We start from the raw sequence: 23,086 nt of genomic DNA, 5'->3' as shown, positions 1-23,086 counted from the left end.
AAGTCTGGCCCGTAAACCATGCTCTTAACTACTGCATGATGCTGCCACTTTTACTCATTTCCGTAACTTCTTCCAAGATCTTTGGGAAATACAACATTCTGGGTTATAAAAGCACTTGTTTTGCTGACCTTTAAGTATGTGCTTGGAATGTTTTTCTGGATAATTTAGCATTGGTTCCAGTAATTTTCCTGCCTTTAAATGCATTCTGTTTTATATGTTTTTCTATACTAAAAGACCTATTTTCCTTAGACTAAATGCCTATTTAGTGGAAAACGAAAGCACTTAAAACCTTTTTAATACATTTTTGACAGTTATTTAGAATAAGGAGACAGGCTAATCACCTTTTCATATTCTTCTTCAGAGGGATTGTATTTCCTCAGCCACTCTGCAAGTGGTTTATCTTTAAAGGATCCTGTCACACCATATTCCACTTGGATTTTCCTAAGGGTATCTGAGGCAGGAACTAGCTCCACCATGCCTTTAACAAAAAATATTAAGGTATGTGAAAATTTTAAAAATTATAGCTTCCAATCTTTGACATGAGATACCAGCTAGCAATTATCACTCTAAAAAAAAAAAAAAAAAAAATCAAGTCTGGCAGGCCATGCTAGAAAATGTAAGCCAACAAACTTATTTTTTTATTATCAAAAGTACCCAACAGGTAAAAGCTGATTTTAACTATTTGATATCATAGTTTGTACATGATGTGCTAAGCCTCAAAGAGTAACAATTTTAACTACAAACTAGATAAAACTAACTTCATTTGTAAAGTTAACTTTTAAGACATGTTCTGTCCTATTTCATCACACAGAATTTTCTCTAACCATGTATTTGGGCAAGGTAAGAGTGTTTTTGAGTATATTAAGTCCTATCAAAAGGAACAACCAATGAAGGATCGCCCTTGTGTGATATGCCTAAGTCTCAAATATGTGCTTTGTCTTCCTAATTAGAATGTAAACGTCTGACAGGGCAAATCATTTTTTCTTTTCTCTTTAACATCTTTAAATCAAGTATCAAATAAGTTATGGAATATCCACATAATAGAACACAATGAAATAGGTTTCTATGTACATATGTGGAAAGATTTCAAAACTAAAGACAAAATCCAAATGGTGAACTTTACCTTTTGTGATAAAAAAGAAAGAATGTTGTGCATAACATATATGCATAAACATATATAATATATGTTAATATTTATTTATTTAAAAGGCAGAGTGACAGCAAAAGAGGAAGAGGAAGAGAGACAGCTTCCCTAAATGGGTGCAATAGCCAGAAGATAGAATTCCTTCCAGGTCTGTCATGTGGGTGGTAAGGAACTCAAATACTTTGAGCCATCATTCACTGCTTCCTGAGTGCTTAGCAGGGAGCAAGGCTGGAAGTGGAATAGCCAGGATTCAAACCGGCAAACTCCCTTCACAATGCCTGCACCAAGTGGCTATATTTTTTGGAAAGGATGCCTGGCATTGAGGATGTAGGTATGAAAACTAAGATTTACTTTTCAATTCATTCTGTTATATACTATCTAGATATTTAATATATACATATATAATCATATACTTTTAAAAAAAAGATTGATTTATGTATTTGAAAGATAGAATTACAGAGAGAAAGGGAGAGAGAATCTTCCATGTGCTGGTTTACTATCCCAAATGGCTGCAATGACTAGAATGGGCCAGTCTGAAGCCAGGAGCCAGGAGCCAGGAGCTTTTTCCAAGTAACCCATGTGGGTGTAAGGGCTCAAGGACTTGGGCATCCTCTGCTGATTTCCCAGATGCATTAGCAGCAAGCTGGATTGGAAGTGGAGCAGCCTAGATCTGAAACGGTGCCCATGTAGGATGCCGGTGCTGCAGGCTGTGGCTTTAACCTGCTGTGTCACAGCGCCAGCCCTATTACTTACATTTTTTTTTAAAAGATTTATTTATTTATTTGAAAGGCAGAATTACAGAGAGGCAGAGGCAGAGAGAGGGAGAGAGAGAGAAAGAAGGAGAGAGAGAGGTATTCCATCTGCTGGGTCACTCCCCAGTTGGCTGCAATGACCAGAGCTGGGCAGATCTGAAGCCAGGAGTCAGGAGCTTCTTCACTTCCAGGTCTCCCACATGGGTGCAGGGGCCCAAAGACTTGGGCCATCATCTGCAGCTTTTCCAGGACATAGCCTCTGCTGGATCAGATGTGGAGCAGCCAGGACTTGAATGGGTGCACATATGGGATGCTGGCACTGCAGGCAGCAGATTTATCCACTACACCACAGCACTGGCCCCACTCACTTTATCTTTTAAAGACTGACTCACTTCATTTTTTCTTTTTATTTTATAGATTTATTTGTTTTGAAAGGGAGAGTTAGAGAGAGTGAGAGACAGAGAGAGAGAGAAAGAGATCTTCCAACAGCTGGTTAATTCCCTAAATGGCCACAATGGCAAGAACTGGGCCAGGCCAAAGCCAGGATTCAGAAGCTTCTTCTGGGTCTCCCACATTGCTGCAGGGGCCCAAGAATTGGGCCATCTTCTGCTGCTTTCCCACATCATGAACAGGGAGCTGGATTAGAAGTGGAGTTGCTGGGTATTGAACTGGCACCCATATAGAATGCCGGCACTACAGGTAGCAGCTTAACCCAGTACGCCACAGCGCCGCGACCCCCATATACTTTCAAAATTATTTTTGTATAAGACAGTGCATTGGTGTCAAAAGACAAGGAAACAGATTTGTTCTGTACAAAGGACTCAAGGAAACCAAGTTTATCAAGGCCTCGTAGTCTGGTAAAAGTGGACCGAAGACAGAGTGAACTCATTTGGCTCTTTTAGGCTATTTTGTAATTTAATTTATTTATTTTCATCTTATTTGGAAAGTAGAAACATAGACAGAAACAGACAGGAAGAAAGAGGTCTTTCATCTGCTGATTCATTTCCCATATGCTACAGCAGCTGGGACTACACCTCGATGACTGAATTCCCAGCTCCTAGCTTTTACCTGGCCCAGCCTTGGCTGTTGTGGACGCAGGTGCAGGGGCCCAGGCACTTGGGCCCCTGCGCCCAGGTGGGAGACCTGGAAGAAGCTTCTGGCTTCCAATCGGCCCAGCTCCAGCCGTGTGGCCATTTAGGGAGTAAACCAGCGGATGTAAGACTTTTCTCTCTGTCTCTCCCTCTCACTGTCTATAACTCTACCACTCAAATAAATAAATAAAATCTTTAAAAAAAAAAAAAAAAGTAAATCAGTAGATGGGATATGGCCTTACTTTTTAAGTTCAAAAGCCCAATCGGGTCAATCAATGGATAGATACCTACAAGGCGTTCATTAGGGCTAACCGCAGAGTTGTTTTTTAAAGAGACTTAATCATGAACAATTTAATCAACAAATAACACTAGACTAAAATAAGAAACAACAAAGACCACAGTATGTCTGCAATAGGACACTTAGGGCAGTTATATCCTGAGCTAAAGTCACAAAAAAGGCAAAAACCAAAAAAATCAAGAAAGCTCACAGACTTACCTCGATCTCTGCCAGTTGAGAGACATTTGAAAATTACCATCCTCAGATCTAATCCTTCTTTAAGCCAGATCTTATCCATAATCTTTATCATCTGTAAAGCTAACATATCTTGGCGAAGATCTTCACCAACCTTGAAATCAAGGAAACAGGATGAAAGTTGCACCTTTTATAAAGACAATAGATTATACTATAAAGCTGAGGGTTAGAGGGAGGGGAATATTAAAAGAGTGAAGAACAAGATTAATAGAACTGTCTTTTTATCTAGAAAAAGTTAAAACTTTTTTGTAAAGTTTAAAATGTTGAGGTCTAGGGTAGATAAATTCTGTTTGTTCAAAAAAAGGGCAACGTGGGGACCTGCGCTGTGGTGTAGCGGGTAAAGCCGCTGCCTGCAGTACCAGCATCCCATATGGGCGCCAGTCCTGGCAGCTCCTCTTCCGATCCAGCTCTCTGCTATGACCTGGAAAGCCATAGAAGACGGCCCAAGGCCCTGCACCCACATGGGAGACCTGGAAGCTCCTGGATCCTGGCTTCAGATCAGCTCAACTCTGGCCATTGAGGCCAACTGGGGAGAGAACCAGCAGATGGAAGACCTCTCTTTCTCTCTCTGCATAACTCTTTCAAGTAAATAAATAAATCTTTAACAAAAAAAAAAAAAAAAAAAGGGCAACCTGAGGGATCTTTGTGATGATCTGTATTTTGATTGTGTGGACACACACCAATATTATGACTGTGATGTTGCCCAATAGTTATGCAACTTGTTACCATTGGGAAAAATAAGGGTAAATGGTAAAATGGTATACTATACCATTGTGTAATTTCTTAGATTTGTCTATGAATCTACAGTTATCTCAAAATTAATGAGTTTATTTAAAAGAAATTAACCCTGGGGCAGGCATTGTGGCATAATGGGTAAAGCTGCTGCATCCCATATAGGCATCAGTTCAAGTCCTGACTGCTGCACTTCCAATCCAGCTCTCTGCTAAAGCTCCTGGGGCAAAAGATGGTTCAGGTGCTAAGGCCCCTGTACCCACATGGGAAACCTGGAAGAAGCTCCAGGCTTCTGGATTTGGTCTGGCCAGCCCTGGCCATTGTGACCATTTGGGGAGTGAAGCAGTGAATGGAAGATCTCCCTCTCTCTCTCCCTCTGTGTGTGTATGTATATGTATGTGTCTCCCTCTCTAACTATGCCTTTCAAATGAGTAAAATAAACCTTCAAAAGAAAAATTTAACCCTTCCATAATGAACTAATTCAGTTGGAAACCCAATAAGTTTTCATTTTCTTTTTAAAACTGGATGGAATATTTATGGATATATTTTGAGACTAGCCAAGAAAATTATGAAAAAGAATACAAGGGATTTGCATATAAAATTTATATACTTAAAAGAGATGGTACTGTTTTAGAAAAAGGCACTTATATTACAAAAACAAAATATAGAGTCTAAAACCAAATCTAGTATGGGAACTTGGCTATATATATCAAAGGTGGTTCAACAGAAATTATCTTTATGAACTTCCCGTTATCCAAACTCACTGAATTAAACTAAAAAATTCCATTCTTCCTACAAAATATACAAACTATGGTCACAACAAACAGAACCTGACAGATAATAGACTGCCCTGTAGTACTCTAGTACTGTTGCCCCCTACAGGTAATTTTATGTTCCAAAATGCGCTCCCTAGAGGTAATTTTATGTTCCAAAATGCAGTGCCACTGCTCGTGATTTTGCCATTTTGTACTGTGTGAAAGGCACAGTATGCAGTTATAATATGCTCTGGCAGCAGGGCCATATACAGCAACATTAATTTTTCATGTAATTATCAAATTTCATTAAACATTAAATAAACAGAATAATTTTATAATTTTGGAAAGGGATTTTATGAAAGAATTTTTGCATTACCATTTTTGACAAAATAAGCTTATTTTGCTCACCTTAAACATGACATTGATTTCTTCCCCCATAGGATCAGCATTCACCATCGTGACTTTTAAGGGCACAGCATTAGAACTGAAGAAGGAACATGACTACAAATGCAACAGGTTAAACATCAGAAATATAAACTGGAATAAAAATGGGCTTAGGTTTTTCTGTTATAGGTACTTCTTTAATGTATTCATTCCTCTGAGTAATAGCAAATGAAATCATAGACAGGAATTGATTTCTAGATGATGTAGCAGACAGTATGTATATAAAGGTACTTTTTGAAACTTGAACAGAGCATGAGTAAAACATCATCTCAAGGCAGAGAAACAAAACTTAAAAAACCTAGGACAATAATTTTTAAAGTTTGACTTTTGAGTGCCTCAATTCCTTAAGAGAACCTGAAGTCTTGTGATATGCCTTCCTCTAAATCACTATGATCATCGCTTTAAGTAGCACTCTGACCTCAGAATCAGCCCTAAAGGCATCCTGGTCTCACTGAAAATCCCATGAGAGCATTTCAGGTGTGGAAAGCCAAGATACTGTGGCAAAAAATATTCTACATGAAGGATCTCTTTGAGTGAGACCCCAGCAGAAAGAAGTGGCCATCAAAGAAGGATGTATTTTTCACTGAAGGGAAGGGAAAACCTCCACTTTTCTTATGGCCTTGTCAAAATACTGATGGAGTTTGTGGATTCAAAAGGCTAACATAACCTAGGCAGCTCATGTTAAGAGCCTCAGGTGGTTACTGATGTCATAAGAGTGTTAATTGTTAAATTAATGACAGGAGTCACTGTGATCTAACTTCCCATGCAGGACCTTTGTCCTCAATGAGTTGTATATGGGAGTTAACCATAAAACTTGTTCTCAAACAGTTTGTGTGTGTGTGTGCACACGCGTGCGCGCAAGCTGTTGAAATCTTTATTCAGTATAAAATTGGTCTTCTGTGTATAAAGTTAATTGAAAATGAATCTTAATGGAGAATGGGACTGGGAATGGGAGAGGGAGGAAGAATGTTGGAAGTGTGGATGGGAGGGCAGGTATAGTGGGAAGAATCACTATATTCCTAAAGTTGTACTTGTGAAATTTGCATTCCTTAAATAAAAGGTTTCTTTGGAAAAAAATAATAAAATAAAATAAAATGCATCATTAGCCATTAAATAAATGAATCACTACGATCTGGGATGAGATCTTCATTCTCCTATTTTTAGGATTACTGTAATTACTAGCCAAATATTTCCAAAAGCTTTAATAATTTCATTAGCAAAAATTAAATCTTATTTTAAAATAAAACCAACTAGGGGCTGGCAATGTGTTACAGGGGGTTAAGTATCCCACATTGGAGTACTAATTGGAGTCCTGGCTGCTCCACTAATACAGCTTCCTGTTGATGCATATGGGAAGGTAGAAGATGACCCAAGCACTTTGGTCCCTGCCATCCACATGGGAGACTCGGATGGAATCTCTGGCTTGTGGCTTTGGTTTGGCCCAGACTTGGCTGTTGCAGCCATTTGGGGAGTGAACCAGCAGATGGAAGACATCTCTCTCTCACTCGCTCTCGCTCTCTGTTGCTCTGCCTTTCAAATAAATAAATATTTTTTAAAAAATGGGCCGGCGCAGCGGCTCACTAGGCTAATCCTCCGCCTTGCGGCGCCGGCACACCGGGTTCTAGTCCCAGTCAGGGCACCAGATTCTGTCCCGGTTGCCCCTCTTCCAGGCCAGCTCTCTGCTGTGGCCAGGGAGTGCAGTGGAGGATGGCCCAAGTCCTTGGGCCCTGCACCCGCATGGGAGACCAGGATAAACACCTGGCTCCTGCCATCGGATCAGCGCGGTGCGCCGGCCGCAGCACGCCTACTGCGGCGGCCATTGGAGGGTGAACCAACGGCAAAGGAAGACCTTTCTCTCTGTCTCTCTCTCTCACTGTCCACTCTGCCTGTCAAAAAAAAAAAAAAAAAAAAAGAAAAAAGAAAACAACTAGAAAGCTAATTTAAGGCAATAATACCAATTAAATGAAATAAACAGAACCCAAGGTACATAATTTTACACTGTTTTTCTTTTAGGAATGGTGATTAGGTAAAAGTATGCTGAGATACATATGGATCCTACTCACCACCATACATACTTATAATCAAACTGTGTAGGTTTTCTCCTCATTTGCTTTAAATAAATCTACCCACTGGCTTTTTTCCTATGTATTATTTTGAAATCTAATATGAATTTGTAATTATTTTGTTACCTTAATATTTAATTCTTTTGCGACTAGACTTGGTTTGAGAGGGAGACGACATTTATTTCGCAGAAAAAAAGACTGTACTCGTTCCATACTCCTTTGGAGGACAACCTGTGTAAAGAGGTTGAAATTGTAAGCATTTAACAAAGATCTGTTTTTAAGACAAGAAACTATGCTGTGAACACAATTTACAAATCACTAACTGTCAAATGGCCAAAAAAAGTTTTTACTAAAGAGAAATAATTTTTACCTCAAAAATAAAATCTGAATAGGCAAAGGCTGTAAACATAGGAGGAAAAGTATGTATGGCCAACCAACATATATGAATATGTTAACTCTCACTAATAGTTAAAGAAACAGGAATTAAACAAAAATAGGATGCACGTTTTCATTAGGTCTGGTGATATGAAATAATTTCATAATCTGAAAGGAGATAGGTGTACACATAGTTTTTGGTAGAACAATCTAAGAAATTATCATTAAAATGTATGTAGCTCTTGAAACAGCTATTTAATCTATAGAAACATCTTGTAAAAATACTAACAAAGAAGTAAAAACTTAAATACTAATGTTTATAACAGCTCTGTTTGGGAAAGGAAAAAAATGTATAAAAAACCTACTTGTATATAATGGTTCACAATTCATTCTATAATCCCTGGTAATGTTATATATTTATTAAGATCTATGAAGTGTGAGTATATTTGCTGATACAATTTCTTCAAGACAAAGTAAAAAAAGAGTAATTTGTAAAAAGAAAGTATAGTTGTTTATGGTCCAAATGCTCTCACCCATGTGAGAGAACTGAATGGAGTTCTAGGCTCCTGGCTTTGGCCTAGCCTAACCCTAGTTATTGTGGTCACTTGGGGAGTGAACCAGCAGATGGGAGATGTCTTTGCCTCTCAAACAAACAAATAAATCTTTTTTAAAAAATTGCAGTTATTTTCCAAACCGATTTATAGGTTCAATACAATTCTTATCAAAATTCCAAATACCTTTTTGCTGAACTGGACACAGATTTTAAAAGTCTTATGGAATTACAAGGGACCTCCAACAGTTAAAGCAATCTTCAAAAGGAATGAGGTTGGAAAACTCATTTTCTGATTTCAAAGCTTACTATAAAACCATAATAATCAAAATAGGATGACTTAAGGATAGACATATTGATGAATGGAATTTAGAGTCCAGAAATAAACTCATATATGTGCGTGTATGTGTGTGTACACATTTCCAACTGGTGATGAGACAACTGGTTAGCCACATGGAGAATAATGGCATTGGACCCTCTACCTCACACCATATATGAGAATTAACTCAAAATGGATCAGAGACTAAGTGAAACTTATGACAAAAACATAGGTGTATATCTTTGTTAACACTGGATTTTATATTGTACTCAAGAATATGATAGCAAAAGAAAAAATACATTAATATTTCATTAAAATTTATAACTTTTATGCATCAAAGGACATGATTAAGGAAACGGACAATCTACAGAACAAGAAAAAAAGAAAAGATTTGCATAGTATATCTGAAAAGGGCCTAGTTTCCAGAATACATGAAGAACTCTCACAACACTACAAAAACATAACCCAATTTAAAATTGGGCAGGCCGGCGCCGCGTCTCACTAGGCTAGTCCTCCGCCTGCGGCGCCGGCACCCCAGGTTCTAGTCCCGGTTGCTCCTCTTCCAGTCCAGCTCTCTGCTGTGGCCTGGGAGTGCAGTGGAGGATGGCCCGCACCCGCATGGGAGACCAGGAGGAAGCACCTGGCTCCTGGCTTCAGATCGGCGCAGTGTGCAGGCCATAGCAGCCATTTTGGGGGTGAACCAACGGAAAAGGAAGACCTTTCTCTCTGTTTCTCTCTCTCTCACTGTCTCTGTCAAAAAAAATAAATAAATAAAATAAAATAAAATAGGGCAAAAGATTTTATGGACATTTCTCCAAAGAAGATAAGGTCAACAAATACATGAAAATGTGCTCACCATTATCAGTCATTAAGGAAATGCAAATCAAAACAACAATGAGATATCACTTCTTTTTTTTTTTTTTTTTTTTTTTTTGACAGGCAGAGTGGACAGTGAGAGAGAGTGACAGAGAGAAAGGTCTTCCTTTTGCCGTTGGTTCACCCTCCAATGGCCGCTGCGGCTGGCGCGCTGCGGCCGGCGCACCGCGCTGATCCAATGGCAGGAGCCAGGTGCTTATCCTGGTCTCCCATGGGGTGCAGGGCCCAAGGACTTGGGCCATCCTCCACTGTACTCCCTGGCCGCAGCAGAGATCTGACCTGGAAGAGGGGCAACCAGGACAGAATCCGGTGCCCCGACTGGGACTAGAACCCGGTGTGCCGGCGCCGCAAGGCGGAGGATTAGCCTAGTGAGCCGCGGTGCCGGCTGAGATATCACTTCTTACCCACTAGAATAACAATTAAAAAAAACAGAAAATAACAAATTTTGATGAAGATACAGAGAAATTGAGCCTCATATATTGCTGGTAGCAATGCAAAATTATATAGCTGCTGCAGACAACAGTTCAATGGTTCTTTTTAAAATAAGCATATAATTACCATATGCCTCAGCAACTCTATTCACAGGTAAAGTGAAAACAGGTAAAAACCTTAAAAATTTGTCTGTATACTTAAGTATATATATCTGTAAAGTCATATAAAATGACCAGGAAGGACATACAGCAAAATATGAACAACAGATATCTATAGGGAGAAACTAGAAAAGTGAATCAGAACTAGTAAAGTGTTTATTTTTAATTCCATAAAATTCATTATCTGGATTTTTTTAAAATTGATTTTATTTCTTTGAAAGATAGAGCTACAGAAAGAGGTAGAGACAGAGAGAGAGGTCTTCCATCCATTGGTTCAACCCCGAAATGGCTGGAATGGCCGGAGCTGTCCCAATCTGAAGCCAGGAGCTTCCTCTGGGTCTCCCATGTGGGTGCAGGGGCCCAAGGACTTGGGCCATCTTCTACTGCCTTCCCAGGGCATAGCAGAGAGCTGGATAGGAAGTGGAGCAGCCAGGACTAGAACCGGTACCCATATGGGACACCGGCACCCCAGGCTAGGGCTTTAACCCGTTGCACCACAGCGTCGGCTCCCATTATCTGGATTTTTAAAAAATAAGTATCAACTGGTATTTTCATAATTGCAAAAAAAATTTAGAAAGAAAACAAAAAGAAACTCTGGAAAATAATTTTGATCAGAAATTAATTAATAAGAATGGGAATTAAAAAGTACTGATCTTCTGAGTTAGGGTATGGTTTTTTTTCCTATATTCTTCAAACAAGCTCTGAATTCTGTCCACTCAAAACAGCACCAGCGTAGTTAGAGTTCTGTAACAACTTCATTTGTCAGCATCTCAAAGATTTTTTAACATCAAAACATTTATGTTCTCTTTTATGGGCACATACCTGTCTAGCTGATCCACTAGCTTGCCTTACTTTTTCTGCTACTCCTCCTAAAAGCTGAACAAGTTTGGTCTGCTTATAAAGTTCTTCTCTGAGTCCTTTTCCTCCTACTGAGAGGAGAGCACCCAAAACATGTTCATATCGGGTACCAAACTGTGCATCATGCAGAGCATCCTTGAGAAGCCTAACAAAGCAAAAATATTTATGTCAGCCACTTCTAAGAACTGAATGAACTTCGCTCACAAATCATTCAAACAAAGTCAACTTTTGGTATCCAAAGACTTATTTTAAGCTATGTAAGCAAATTAAAACTCATTATTATAGAGCTGTCATATGCTAAGTATTTTATATACACAGTTTTGTTATTTTTGGTTTTGTTTTTAAATTTAGCTCCTTCAAAATAATGTAGTCAACAAAACATTCAATATCTACAGTAAGTATTCTGGGCATAGTTTTTAGATATTAAAATTCTTTAGAATTATTTTATTTATTTGAAAGAGTGAAAGGGAGGGAGGGAGAGAGGGAGGGAGGGAGGGAGGGAGGGAGATCTTCCATCTGTTATTTCACTCTCCAAATGACCACAATGGCTGGGGCTAGGCCAGAAGGAAGTCAGGGATCAGAAACACCGTCCAGCTCTCCCATATGTTTGACAGGTACCTTAAGTACTTGGGCCATCCTCTGCTGCTTTCCCAGGCACACTAGGAGGGAGCTGGATCAGAAGTGGAGCAGCTAGGACTTGAACCATGCTCAGATATGGGATGCTGGTGTCACAAGTGGCAGCTTAAACTGCCACATCACAACAGCAGCCCTACCTCTCAGGCCTACAGATACATTATCTCTAGAAACACTAGGAATGGAAATAAAGTACTTAATAAAATTTAAATCTTACCAATATAAATTATGTGCTATCTGGATATTTCCCAATGCTCTGGACAGAAGGAAGTGCAATAATGTACTATTCAAATAAATTTCGTATTTCAAAGCCTACATGTAAAAGAAAATAAGAATTACTAGTTGTCAAACCCATAATAAATTGCTTAGATATAATGATCAAAAAAGAAACTATATAAAACAAGTTTTACTCAATGTTAAAAGATGACACATAAAATGAAACATGAATTAAATTAGGTCAAATGAAGGAAACAAAGCACAAAAGACAAACAGTAACAACATTCATCAGCCATGGTTCACTGGCCAGTGAACTAAAATCGAAAGCTGAAGTCTATTCTAAGACACTAAAATGTCTTAAATATAAATATAGGTAAATTAAAAATATAGGTAAATATATAATATTCAAATAGGGCAGATAACAGTACTAGAAAAAACTCACATTAAATCTACATGCAACCTAACAACACTGCCACACTATGACACTACTTTCAATAAAAAAAAAGAGAGGTAACCTAGCAAAAACTCACTTGTACAAACTGAGGAAGAAGATCTGTTAGTTCATCATCACTAATAGCCTCAATCCAGGTCACTGCTAGTGATCTCACTTCCTGATCAGCAAATCTAGAACAGCACAAAATCAAGATATAACAGTGATTTCTCCCTTAATGGAACTATATTTTCTGAAAACAATATCAATCTATTCCTCACAAAGAATATTCAAATAACTCCATATTCAAAAGCAGTGTGTTTCTCTATTTAAGAAAAAAAATTACAATGCTATACAGATTCAGTCTTGGAATTATCTAGAAACCTTAAATTTATGAAAATTATTTTGGGCTCCATCATGATAATATAATAACTTATTCAAAATTTATAACTTAACCCTTTCTTTAGGTTGGTTTTAAATGACATGCAATGTTTTTTCTGATAATTTCAATGCAAAAGCTAGCTGTATAAATACTTGAGCATGGAAACATTTATACTGTATTGAACCGCTCATGATAAAAGAAAATGGAAGTATGCTCTTGCAATGTAATAATTTACACTGACAATAGTAGAATACAGCAAATACATACATCTGACTTACTTTGAATCAAGAAGCTCCAGTGCAGTCAGAGGGTACAATGGAGGCCACTGGTGAAGCAATGAGTAGGTTTTGGCAAGATTAACCCATTTCCAGTTTGGGGCACTTGATAGTATTTTAGGAAGACAATTTGGGTATTTGAGGCAGTAATAACGTTTCTCCCATAAAAAGGCTTTATCTTCTTTAGAAAGTCTACATACATAATAGAATTAAATTATTTCTCAGTGATATCATAATGACATAGTTATAATCTCAATGATTAAATATACAAAGAAGAAATGTATTCATTTGGGACAGCCACTTAGTAAAATCATTAATACTAATTTGGAATAGAAAAAATGCATTGTACAGCAAGCACCACAAATTTACCCTAATTTGAGGATGGAAAGAAATCATTCTGCCTTGATAAAAGAGCCTTAGTTACGAAAATGAAGGATAATTTAGTACAATAAAAATTTATTGAACTATAAACTAGATGCAAGGAACCAGAGAGTTGAATAAGTAGATCTCACACTAAGAAATAGCAAGAATTTCATCCGGAGTTCATACAAGTAAAATCAAATGCCACACACAGAAAAAATGCTACTATAAAATTTTAGTAGATGAATGTGCAGTTAAATTGAAGAGTATTCAAACTGAAAAAGACAAATTTTGGAGATTCTAATTGTTTTTAAGCTTAAGGATAGGAGCTAGTGTTGTGGCATACTGGGTAAAGCCACCGTCTGCAACACAGGCATTCATATGGGTACTGGTTTGAGTCCCGGCTACTCTACTTCCGTTCCAGCTCCCTGTTAATGGCCTAGGAAAAGCAGTGGCGGGTGGTCCAAGCACTTGGGCCCCTGCCTTCTCATGGGAGACGTGGTTTCAGTCTGGCACAGCCCCCGCTTATGTGGCCATCTGGGAAATGAACCAGTGGAGGGAAGATCTCTGTCTTCCTAACTCTGACTTTCAAAAAATTAAATAAATCTTTTTAGAAAATGATTTATTGCAGCCCCAAATGGCTGCATTGGCTGGAGCTGGGCTGGTCTAAAGCCAGGAGCCAGGAGCTTCTTCTGGGTCTCCCACGTGGTGCAGGGGCCCAGGGTCTTGGGCAATCCTCCAAGTCTTTCCCAGGTACATTAGCAGGGAGCCAGATTGGAAGTAAAGCAGCTGGGAAAGCTTAAAGATAAATGTTTACATGAATGAAATATTTCATTATTCTACCACCCATCTATCCTTCCATTTTGTTTATAAAATACTCACTGAAATGTATTCATTCCATGTAAAGTGTTAAAAAAATTTTAATTTTGCACGAGGTACACAGTGAGGCCTCTACCTCCCCTTCTCAGAGGCAACAAACTAAGCTGTGTATTCTTTCAGAGAAGAAGCCTATGTAGGAGTGCAAGCAGATTTTTTTTTCCTTTATGCTAAAGATAACACACTAAGTCACTATTCTGCTCCTTACATTCTTCATTTAATATATCTAATATATTAGTACATATAGCTATAACCTCACTCTACTAGTTACATTGTTTGCCATTGGATAAATGTACTATAATTTAACCCAGTGTGATGCATTGCAATGAACATTCTTGTTTCCAGAGGCAAATATAAAGGGTTTTTTTTCTGTGGTATGAGAAGTGGCATTGCTGGGTAAACTATAGCTTTTATAGGTTATTGCCTCCAAAAGAACTGTAGCTTTTTACAATTCTATGAATACATAATTTCCTTTAAAAAAAATCTTTTATTCAAAAGGGGAGAGAAAGAGAGAGAGTTCATGTCCCAGCTACTACACTTCCAATCCAACTCTCTGTGATGGCCTGGGAAAGCAGCAGCAGAAGACAGAAGCCAGGAACCCAGTCCAGGTCTCCCATGTGGATGGCAGGACCCAACTACTCCAGCTATCACCTGCTGTCCTCCAGGGTGTGCATGAGCAGGAAGCTGGAATTGGGAGTGATAGTAGGACATGAACCCAGGCAGTTAGATAAGGCAGGTGGGCACACCAAGAGGTGCCGTACCAAACACTGCCCTGGGCGTGGGTCTTGTAGTGGTTTCAGGGGTGGATATTATGGCATAGGTTAAGATGCTGCCTGAGATGCCTATACCACATATCAGAGTACTGTTTCCAATTTCATTTACTCCACTTCAGCCAGCTTTCTTAGTAGAGAGCTGCCTGGGAAGCAGAAGATGATGGCTCAAGTGCTGGAGTCCCTGCCACCCACATGGGAGATCCAGATAGAGTTCTTGGTTCCTGCTTCAACCTGGCCCAGCCCCAGCTGTCAGGGCCACTTGGGGAGTGAAGCAATGGATAGAATTCTGCTTTGTGCTTGATTGGGCACTCCCTCTCTCTCATTTCCTTACTCCCTCGCTCCCTCGCTTTCTGTCACTTTGCCTTTCAAATTGGTCAAATAAATTTTAAAAAAACCTACCCAATTCCCATTTTTTAAATATCCTCACCAATATTTTATATGAGGAGCCAGCACTGTGGCATAGCAGGTATAGCCACCGCTACAGTGCAGCATCCCATATGGGCACCAGTTCAAGTTCCAGCTGCTCCACTTCCCATAGAGCTCTCTGCTAGGGCCTGGGAAAGTAGTAGAAGAGGGCCCACATCTTTGGGTCCTTGCACCAACGTGGGAGACCCGGAAGAAGCTCCTGGCTCCTTGCTTCCGATCGGCGCAGCTCTGGCCATTGCGGTCAATTGGAGAGTGAACCAGTGGATGGAAGACCTCCCCCCCCCCCCCCGCCCCCTTCTCCTCTGCCTCTCTGTACTCTGCCTCTCAAGTAAATAAATAAATCTTTAAAAAAATTTTTCTATGAGGCATTTTTTTTTGGACAGGCATTTAAATTTAATCCATCTCACACACTCTGATGTGTGTAATATCTTACATTAGTTTACATTTTCTTGATTACTGAGAGGTTGAACATCGTTTCAAATGCTTAAAAGGCACTGTATTTCTCTTCCAAAAAAATGCCGTGTCATATTCATTACTTCCTTTCCTATGAGTTGTTGGGTCTTTACCTTATTGAAATGAAAATGTCCTTCATAGGTTAAGGAAGTTAATCTATGAATATCTATTATAAATATAATGTTAGTGTTTGCCTTATGATCATGTAAACAGTCTAAACAGTTTGATCATGTAAACAGTCTAAACTTTTAAACAACTGCATAGTCTCCATAATTTAAAAAAATAAGTTAAATGGGCCGGTGCCATGGCTCACTTGGCTAATCCTCTGCCTGCGGCGCCGGCATCCCGAGTTCTAGTCCCGGTTGGGGTGCTGGGTACTAGTCCAGGTTGCTCCTCTTCCACTCCAGCTCTCTGCTGTGGCCCGGGGCGGGCAGTGGAGGATGCCCCAAGTGCTTGGGTCCCTGCACTCACATGGGAGACTAGGAGGAAGTAGCCGGCTCCTGGCTTCGGATTGGTGCAGCGCCGGCCGTAGCAGCCATTAGGGGAGAGAATCAACGGAAGGAAGACCTTTCTCTCTTGTCTCTCTTTCACTGTCTATAACGCTCTCTGTGTCTCTCTCTCTCACTGTCTAACTCTGCCTGGCAAAAAAATAAATAAATAAGTAAGTTAAATATAAAACGTTCAGGGTCGACACTGGAATAGTAGTAGGTTAAGCTTCTGCCTGTGGTGCTAGCATCCCATCTGGGCACCAGTTCATGTCCCAGCTACTCCACTTCTAATCCAGCTCTCTGTGATGGCCTGGGAAAGCAGTAGAGGAGAGCCCAAATGCTTGGGCCCCTGCACCCGCATAGGAGACCCAGAATAAGCTCCTGGCTCCAGATCAGCCCAGTTCTGGCTACTGTGGCCATTTGAGGAATGAAGCAGCAAATGGAAGATCATTCTCTTGTCTCTCCTTCCCTCTCTCTAACTCTGCTTCTCAAATAGATAAATAAATCTTAAAAAAGAAAGAAAACTGCCGGCGCCATGGCTCACTAGGCTAATCCTCCGCCCTGCGGTGCCGGCACACCGGGTTCTAGTCCCGGTCGGGGCACCGATGCTGTCCCGGTTGCCCCTCTTCCAGGCCAGCTCTCTGCTGTGGCCAGGGAGTGCAGTGGAGGATGGCCCAAGTGCTTGGGCCCTGCACCCCATGGGAGACCAGGAGAAGCACTGGCTCCTGCCTTCGGATCAGCGCGGTGCGCTGGCCGCAGCGCGCCTACCGCGGCAGCCATTGGAGGGTGAACCAACGGCAAAGGAAGACCTTTCTCTCTGTCTCTCTCTCACTGTCCACTCTGCCTGTCAAAAAATTTAAAAAAAAAAAAGAAAGAAAACTTTCCATACCAAAAACACTGCTAAATCATGAACTTCATCAAGCATTTAATATAAGCCCTTAAGCTTACATTGCAGGAGATATTCAGGCAAAAGATCAAAAATGGAGCATACCCAAGCGATGAGTCTCTATGAAGAATGTCAAGAAGTTTCCCTCTTGTATCACTCTCTAGTGTTTCTAAGTTGTGTTGCTGTATAATGCTTCTGTCAACTTGAGGAGTTGTATACATAATATCAAATGTAGGAGAGGGAAAATCAACCTAAAAAATGGAACATAATTTAGTTAAATTATAGTTCACGCATTTGCTGTCTCAGCTTCTTTAATTGCTTTCCTTAGCAATCACAGATTTGACTAAATGTTCAATTATTGATTCTTGTCTTTTTGTTGAAAGTATTACCATTGTTGGTAATTCTCATATACACATATTTCATGGGATGGATACAGTGCATGTTTTTCAGAAATAGGAAATGATATACTGGTATTTAAATTGAGGATCTGAGATTAAACAAAGATAGGTTTCTTTATTAACAACCCAAATCATACTCTTTAGACAGAAATCGAAATAGAAACCTCACCAAGACCATTACCTGCAGCACTATTCTTTCCATGACAAATCCTTTTTTAGGGGTTGTTCCAGGAAGAGTATTTACATGTGATGAAGTCCAGAGATACAGAAGTTTAGTTCCACATGCTAAAAACCTTCATGAATATAAAAAAAAAACCTATGATTTTCATTTTATAAATCAAAAACTCATAAAACATGGTAATGAATTTGATGTTAGTATTCCATCCCTTAAATACATAAAATATATTCTAGAGTAACAGAAAAGTATAATGAGCTCATGTAAGTTTGAGAATGTCAACAAAGAATAATAGTTAAGAACAGACCCTGGGAGCTAAGATGCCTGGTACACAAATCCCAACTCCACCACTTACTAGGTAAGTGACCTGTGGCCAGGCATTTAACCTCTGTACTTTGTTGTTCCCATCCTGCTGCTTTCCCGCCCCAGCCCCCCAAGTGGGGAAAACTGAGTAATAACAACTCCTTTTCTGAGAAATGTTGTATGTAAGGAATTTAAGTGTGAGGAATGTAAGTATATGCGTACAGCATGAGGACTAATACCCAGCATATGGTAAGTGCTATGTGCTTGTTATTATAATAAATATACTACTATAAAAGTTAAATAGGCTTCTTAACTACAGAGCTTTAGTGATGATTTAATATGCCAATGTGCATCATCAGTCTCCTGAATGTTCCCATGTACTATATGTACATTTCCCTTACTTATTCAACTGGTTTTGTTTAGGAAGACCCTTGATAATCTCACAGAACATATTATTACTCAAAACATAATTAAAATATTCAGCTGACAGGCCAAACATACTTCCCTATCCCAATGGCTCTTAACAGACACAAAGTTCAAAAGGAATTCTTTTTCCTCTAAGAAAAAGAATCCTTCAATAGGTTTTTGTTTGTTTGTTTGCTTTTCCTGGGGGTATGTTTTGTGACTGGCAAAAATCCAGGACCCCAAGGCAGCTCAGAAATCCCCAAAGGGAGAACAGTCACTGGGGGAACCTGGATCTCAGTCACACCGGAGTAAGGGAAAGGGTTTATTGGTGGGGAAACCTGACAGACCAGAGGCAAGGGGTGAAGAAGGAAAAGAGGGAGAAGAGGGGCCGGCGCTGTGGTGCAGCAGGTTAACACCCTGGCCTAAAGTGCCAGTTTGAGACCCGGCTGCTCCACTTCCGATCCAGCTCTCTGCTATGGCCTGAGAAAACAGCAGAAGATGGCCCAGGTCATTGGGCCCCTGCACCCACATGGGAGACCTGGAAGAAGCTCCTGGCTCCTGGCTCTGGATCAGTGCAGCTCCGGCAGTTGCAGCCACTTGAAGAGTGAACCAGCTGACGGAAGACCTCTCTCTCTCTCTGCCTCTCCTCTCTCTGTGTAACTCTAACTTTCAAATAACTAAATAAATCTTTTAAAAAGAAAAGAAGGAGAAGGAGAGTGTAAGAGAAAGAGGGAGAGACAGAGAGAGAGGGAGAGCACTTCAATTTTTTTTTTTTTTTTTTTTTTTTGACAGGCAGAGTGGACAGTGAGAGAGAGACAGAGAGAAAGGTCTTCCTTTGCCGTTGGTTCACCCTCCAATGGCCGCTGCGGCCGATGCGCTGCGGCCGGCGCACCGCGCTGATCCGAAGGCAGGAGCCAGGTACTTATCCTGGTCTCCCATGGGGTGCAGGGCCCAAGCACTTGGGCCATCCTCCACTGCCTTCCCAGGCCATAGCAGAAAGCTGGCCTGGAAGAGGGGCAACTGGGACAGAATCCGGCGCCCCGACCAGGACTAGAACCCGGTGTGCTGGCGCTGCTAGGCGGAGGATTAGCCTGTTAAGCCACGGCACCAGCCCTTCAATAGATTTTTACACATGTGGCAACTTTGGAGGTTAATGACCAAGGTCCCATAACAGTAAGGAATAAATTAGTCAGGAAAGAGAATTAAGGCAGGGAATAATGTGCAGCTGTAGACTTTCTGAAACTGGAGAAGGGTATGAAAGGAACGAGAAAAGGAAAAATGGAGTTCTTATGTGAATATCAAGGGAACTTATGAGATCATGGTATTATATCAATAACATCGTACTTTACTTAAGCAATAAAATGGTCACTGAGTGTTGTTTTTCTCCTGGAATACTGAGTGACAACCTTCTACTCAGTCCAAAAGACATATTTAGATTATAGAAGAATAACTTTGGTTTGCTCTGAAGTGTGTCTGAACTCTTGTTATGTTGGAAAAATGGAGGCAGCTCCTTAGCTTACATTTGTCATTTTTCCTCACTTGTCATCCAGCTAATTCTGATGTGCAGATGTGGCCACAGTAACTCAACATCACAATTCAGTATACGTACCGCTTAAAGTCAAAAAGAGGTAAAGAAACTCTGCCCAAAACTTCTGGCCCCTTTCTTTGCTTATTAGAATCAGGAGAACTTCCACTGCTCTGATTCAAAATTCCAAAAAGAGTGAGGTGGAGAAGTGATTCTAATGGCAGTTGTGATATTTGGATGGGAAAAATGATTCTACAGGGGAAAAAATGTAGTAACAGAAAAACCAAATTAGACTTTTAAAATGAAGTTTAAACCTTTAAGGAGAAAACAATTTTAGGTATTTTATTTTACTTACCAAATAATCTTTAATCATGAGTAACCTAAAGCTAGGTATAAGTTTCACTAACTTGCATTACTAAAAATTGTAAAACAAATTTTGTTCTGAGCTCCCAGTTTACTATAAAACAAATTAGGTATCCCACCCTTCCGATGGCTCTTTTGTTTTACCATTTGCAAGCCAGACAGAATAAAAAAGCTTACAAATCAGTTCTTTTGATGGGTTTTGTCCACCACCTTGTAACTAAATGTCAAGCTGCTGAGTTTTTTTCTTTATCAAAATTGTGCTTAAAAACCCCAAAGCCACCAGCCCCTTCGGGTTTTGCCTCTCTTGGAGCTCTCTTCCATGACACTCTGGCTGGAGGTCTCTGACTCTAATAAATCTTGTTTTTATATCTTTTTTAAAAATATGTAAAATTTCAAAATGCAGCATTTCTTTCCTCAAAAACACCTTTAAGACTTGCAGCACCAATTACCAGACAAAATAATAGTAGCTATTTTTATTTCTTTTACGAAGAACTAGATGAATGCTAATGAGTATTCTTAGCGTAAGAATATAAGTATATTCACAAATAGATATTTATGTTTTTCAGTGAATATTTTTTTACTTTGAAAGAACACATGAGCTCAATAGTGGTTACTCTAAAATAACAAATGTTGATATGCTTAAATTTTGAATTATTTGATTGCTTTCAGACATGCAATTTAAAAAATAATAAAAAAGGAAAAGTAGGAAGCCATTTAATACATGTGGAACAAATAGTAGAAAGTTGTGTAACTGCCTACCTGTCTAAATAATGAGATTTCCCTTAGTTGACAAACAATATTTATAAAATATTAACAATACAAAATGTCACCTTTCACAAGAATTTAAGATTACTAAGTTTGGCATTTTTGTTTTTGAGGGGTTTTTTTTGGTTATCTGTTAATCAAGACCCAAGATTCCTATATAGTGTTATTGAAAAAATACTAAAGTAAGCAATGTTATGAAACATCAGCTTTGTGGAATTACATATCAATAAATTTACACCTTTAACGACATAGTTTGGCAAAAGTTAATGGCATATTTTTGCAATTTAATAATATGTAGGCTTAAGAGTATATCAGATATTTTAATGAAAACTTGTCTGTTTTATAGAATCATATCCAGACAAAACCTTGAGAAATCAGTAAGAATCTAATGAATTTCAATGGAAATGGCACTAGAATTCATGGAAAAAGACTAGGGTACACCCAAAGAATAAAAAGCCAGGAATTTCACTTACAGTTCATCCCATTTAATAAGATAGAAGAAATTCTTATAAGTGCCAACCTTCTTTGATTGAATAGGTTTAAAAAGATCCTTTCCATTGTGAGACAGGGAGCACATCAAATAATATTTTTCATAACTGAGAAAAGAAAGAGTTTAATTTTATTTCTACCTTAACAATAAAAGTTAGCTAATAAATACAAGTATACATTAGTAGCTTTCCCAAAGTTACTAATACTTGAAATAATCAGATCACTATTCATTTTAATTTTTTGGAATTCATCCAAAATTTAATCATTCCAAAATCTATGAAAACAGAGAAAAGATACATCAAAGGGAAACCAGAGGAGGAACATACTGCCCTAGGTTCTAGTCTAAGGGGATGCCATAATGAAGAATTTATTTCAATTTTGCACTCAGTTATGTAGTAGCTTTAGATTTTAGTTCAATGACACTAAATAAATTCTAGGCAAAGGAATACAAACATTACATTCTCTAGGTACCATTTCCTTTACTAAGTCACTGAGATAGTCAGCTAAGCATATTTTAATAGTGCTTGGGCTGACTTGCATTGAGCTGATCTTCCTTCTATATAGGGAGGCTTCCTTCCATGGGTATAGACGCTGTGTTTTCTCTCATGCGACAGCAGTGACTTGGCCCCTAATTGCCACAAGTACAGAGCTGGTTAGATACAATTAGGCAGGAGTCTTAGGTTCAATAAAATTGTATTCTGTAGCAGGTGTTTGGCCTAGGGGTTAAGATGCTCCCTGGAACTCCTGCACCCAATATTAGAGTGCCTGGATTCTAAGTCCCGCCTCCACTCTCAACTACAGCTTCCTGATAATTTGCACTCTGGGAGATAGCAGGTGATGACTCAAGCAATTGGGTCCCTGGCTCCTGGCTTCAGTGTGGCCTAGGTCTAGCCATTGTAGGCATCTGGGGAGTGAGCCAGAGAATGGGAGCTCTCTGTCTCTCAAAAAACCAAAAAATTAAAAAACTATATTCATATTCTAACTTACTATAGGCTTACATGTTAATCACATTGTTCACATATACTATGTAAATATTTTAAATCTAATCTCTTGGGATCATAAAATGATCACCCCTAGATACTTTTTCAATTTCATCACATTTTCCCTTATACTTCAGTATTTTGTTAGCTTACTTTCCATATTAATTAGCACTGTTTTCTGGATATTTGTTCTCTAATAATATATCCCTAAATTTGTTTGTGCATGTATGTATGCTTATATATATATATGTGTGTGTGTATATATGTCTGAAGAATAATATCCCTGTACCTATTTAAAAGAATGAAATACCTTCAGATACAAGTAGTACCCATTTCAATGCGAGTTCCAGGAAGGTAGAAGTATTTTGCTGCCTGTTTACTCCTGAATCCCATGTACCAAGTAC

General features: G+C 39.2%; 1 protein-coding gene across 1 annotated transcript in view; it reads right to left on the bottom strand.

Annotated features, from left to right (window-relative positions):
* The window catches only part of PIK3C2A (phosphatidylinositol-4-phosphate 3-kinase catalytic subunit type 2 alpha), a 127,733-nt gene that overhangs the window by 15,350 nt on the left and 89,297 nt on the right, over positions 1–23,086 (bottom strand). Inside the window, exons 12-23 of the mRNA XM_062196424.1 lie at positions 21,687–21,809; positions 20,170–20,337; positions 17,859–17,970; positions 17,385–17,530; positions 13,021–13,209; positions 12,461–12,554; positions 11,932–12,026; positions 11,046–11,226; positions 7,640–7,744; positions 5,415–5,507; positions 3,484–3,613; positions 342–478 (exon numbers count right to left, since the gene is read on the bottom strand). Of these exons, the coding sequence (XP_062052408.1) occupies positions 342–478; positions 3,484–3,613; positions 5,415–5,507; positions 7,640–7,744; positions 11,046–11,226; positions 11,932–12,026; positions 12,461–12,554; positions 13,021–13,209; positions 17,385–17,530; positions 17,859–17,970; positions 20,170–20,337; positions 21,687–21,809 (1,573 nt within the window). The remainder of the gene's footprint in view (positions 1–341; positions 479–3,483; positions 3,614–5,414; positions 5,508–7,639; positions 7,745–11,045; positions 11,227–11,931; positions 12,027–12,460; positions 12,555–13,020; positions 13,210–17,384; positions 17,531–17,858; positions 17,971–20,169; positions 20,338–21,686; positions 21,810–23,086) is intronic.

This window comes from Lepus europaeus, chromosome 7, assembly GCF_033115175.1.
Source record: "Lepus europaeus isolate LE1 chromosome 7, mLepTim1.pri, whole genome shotgun sequence".
Lineage (NCBI taxonomy): Eukaryota > Metazoa > Chordata > Mammalia > Lagomorpha > Leporidae > Lepus > Lepus europaeus.
Note: the sequence above shows the minus strand (reverse complement) of the source record. Positions and strands in the feature narration are given on the sequence as shown.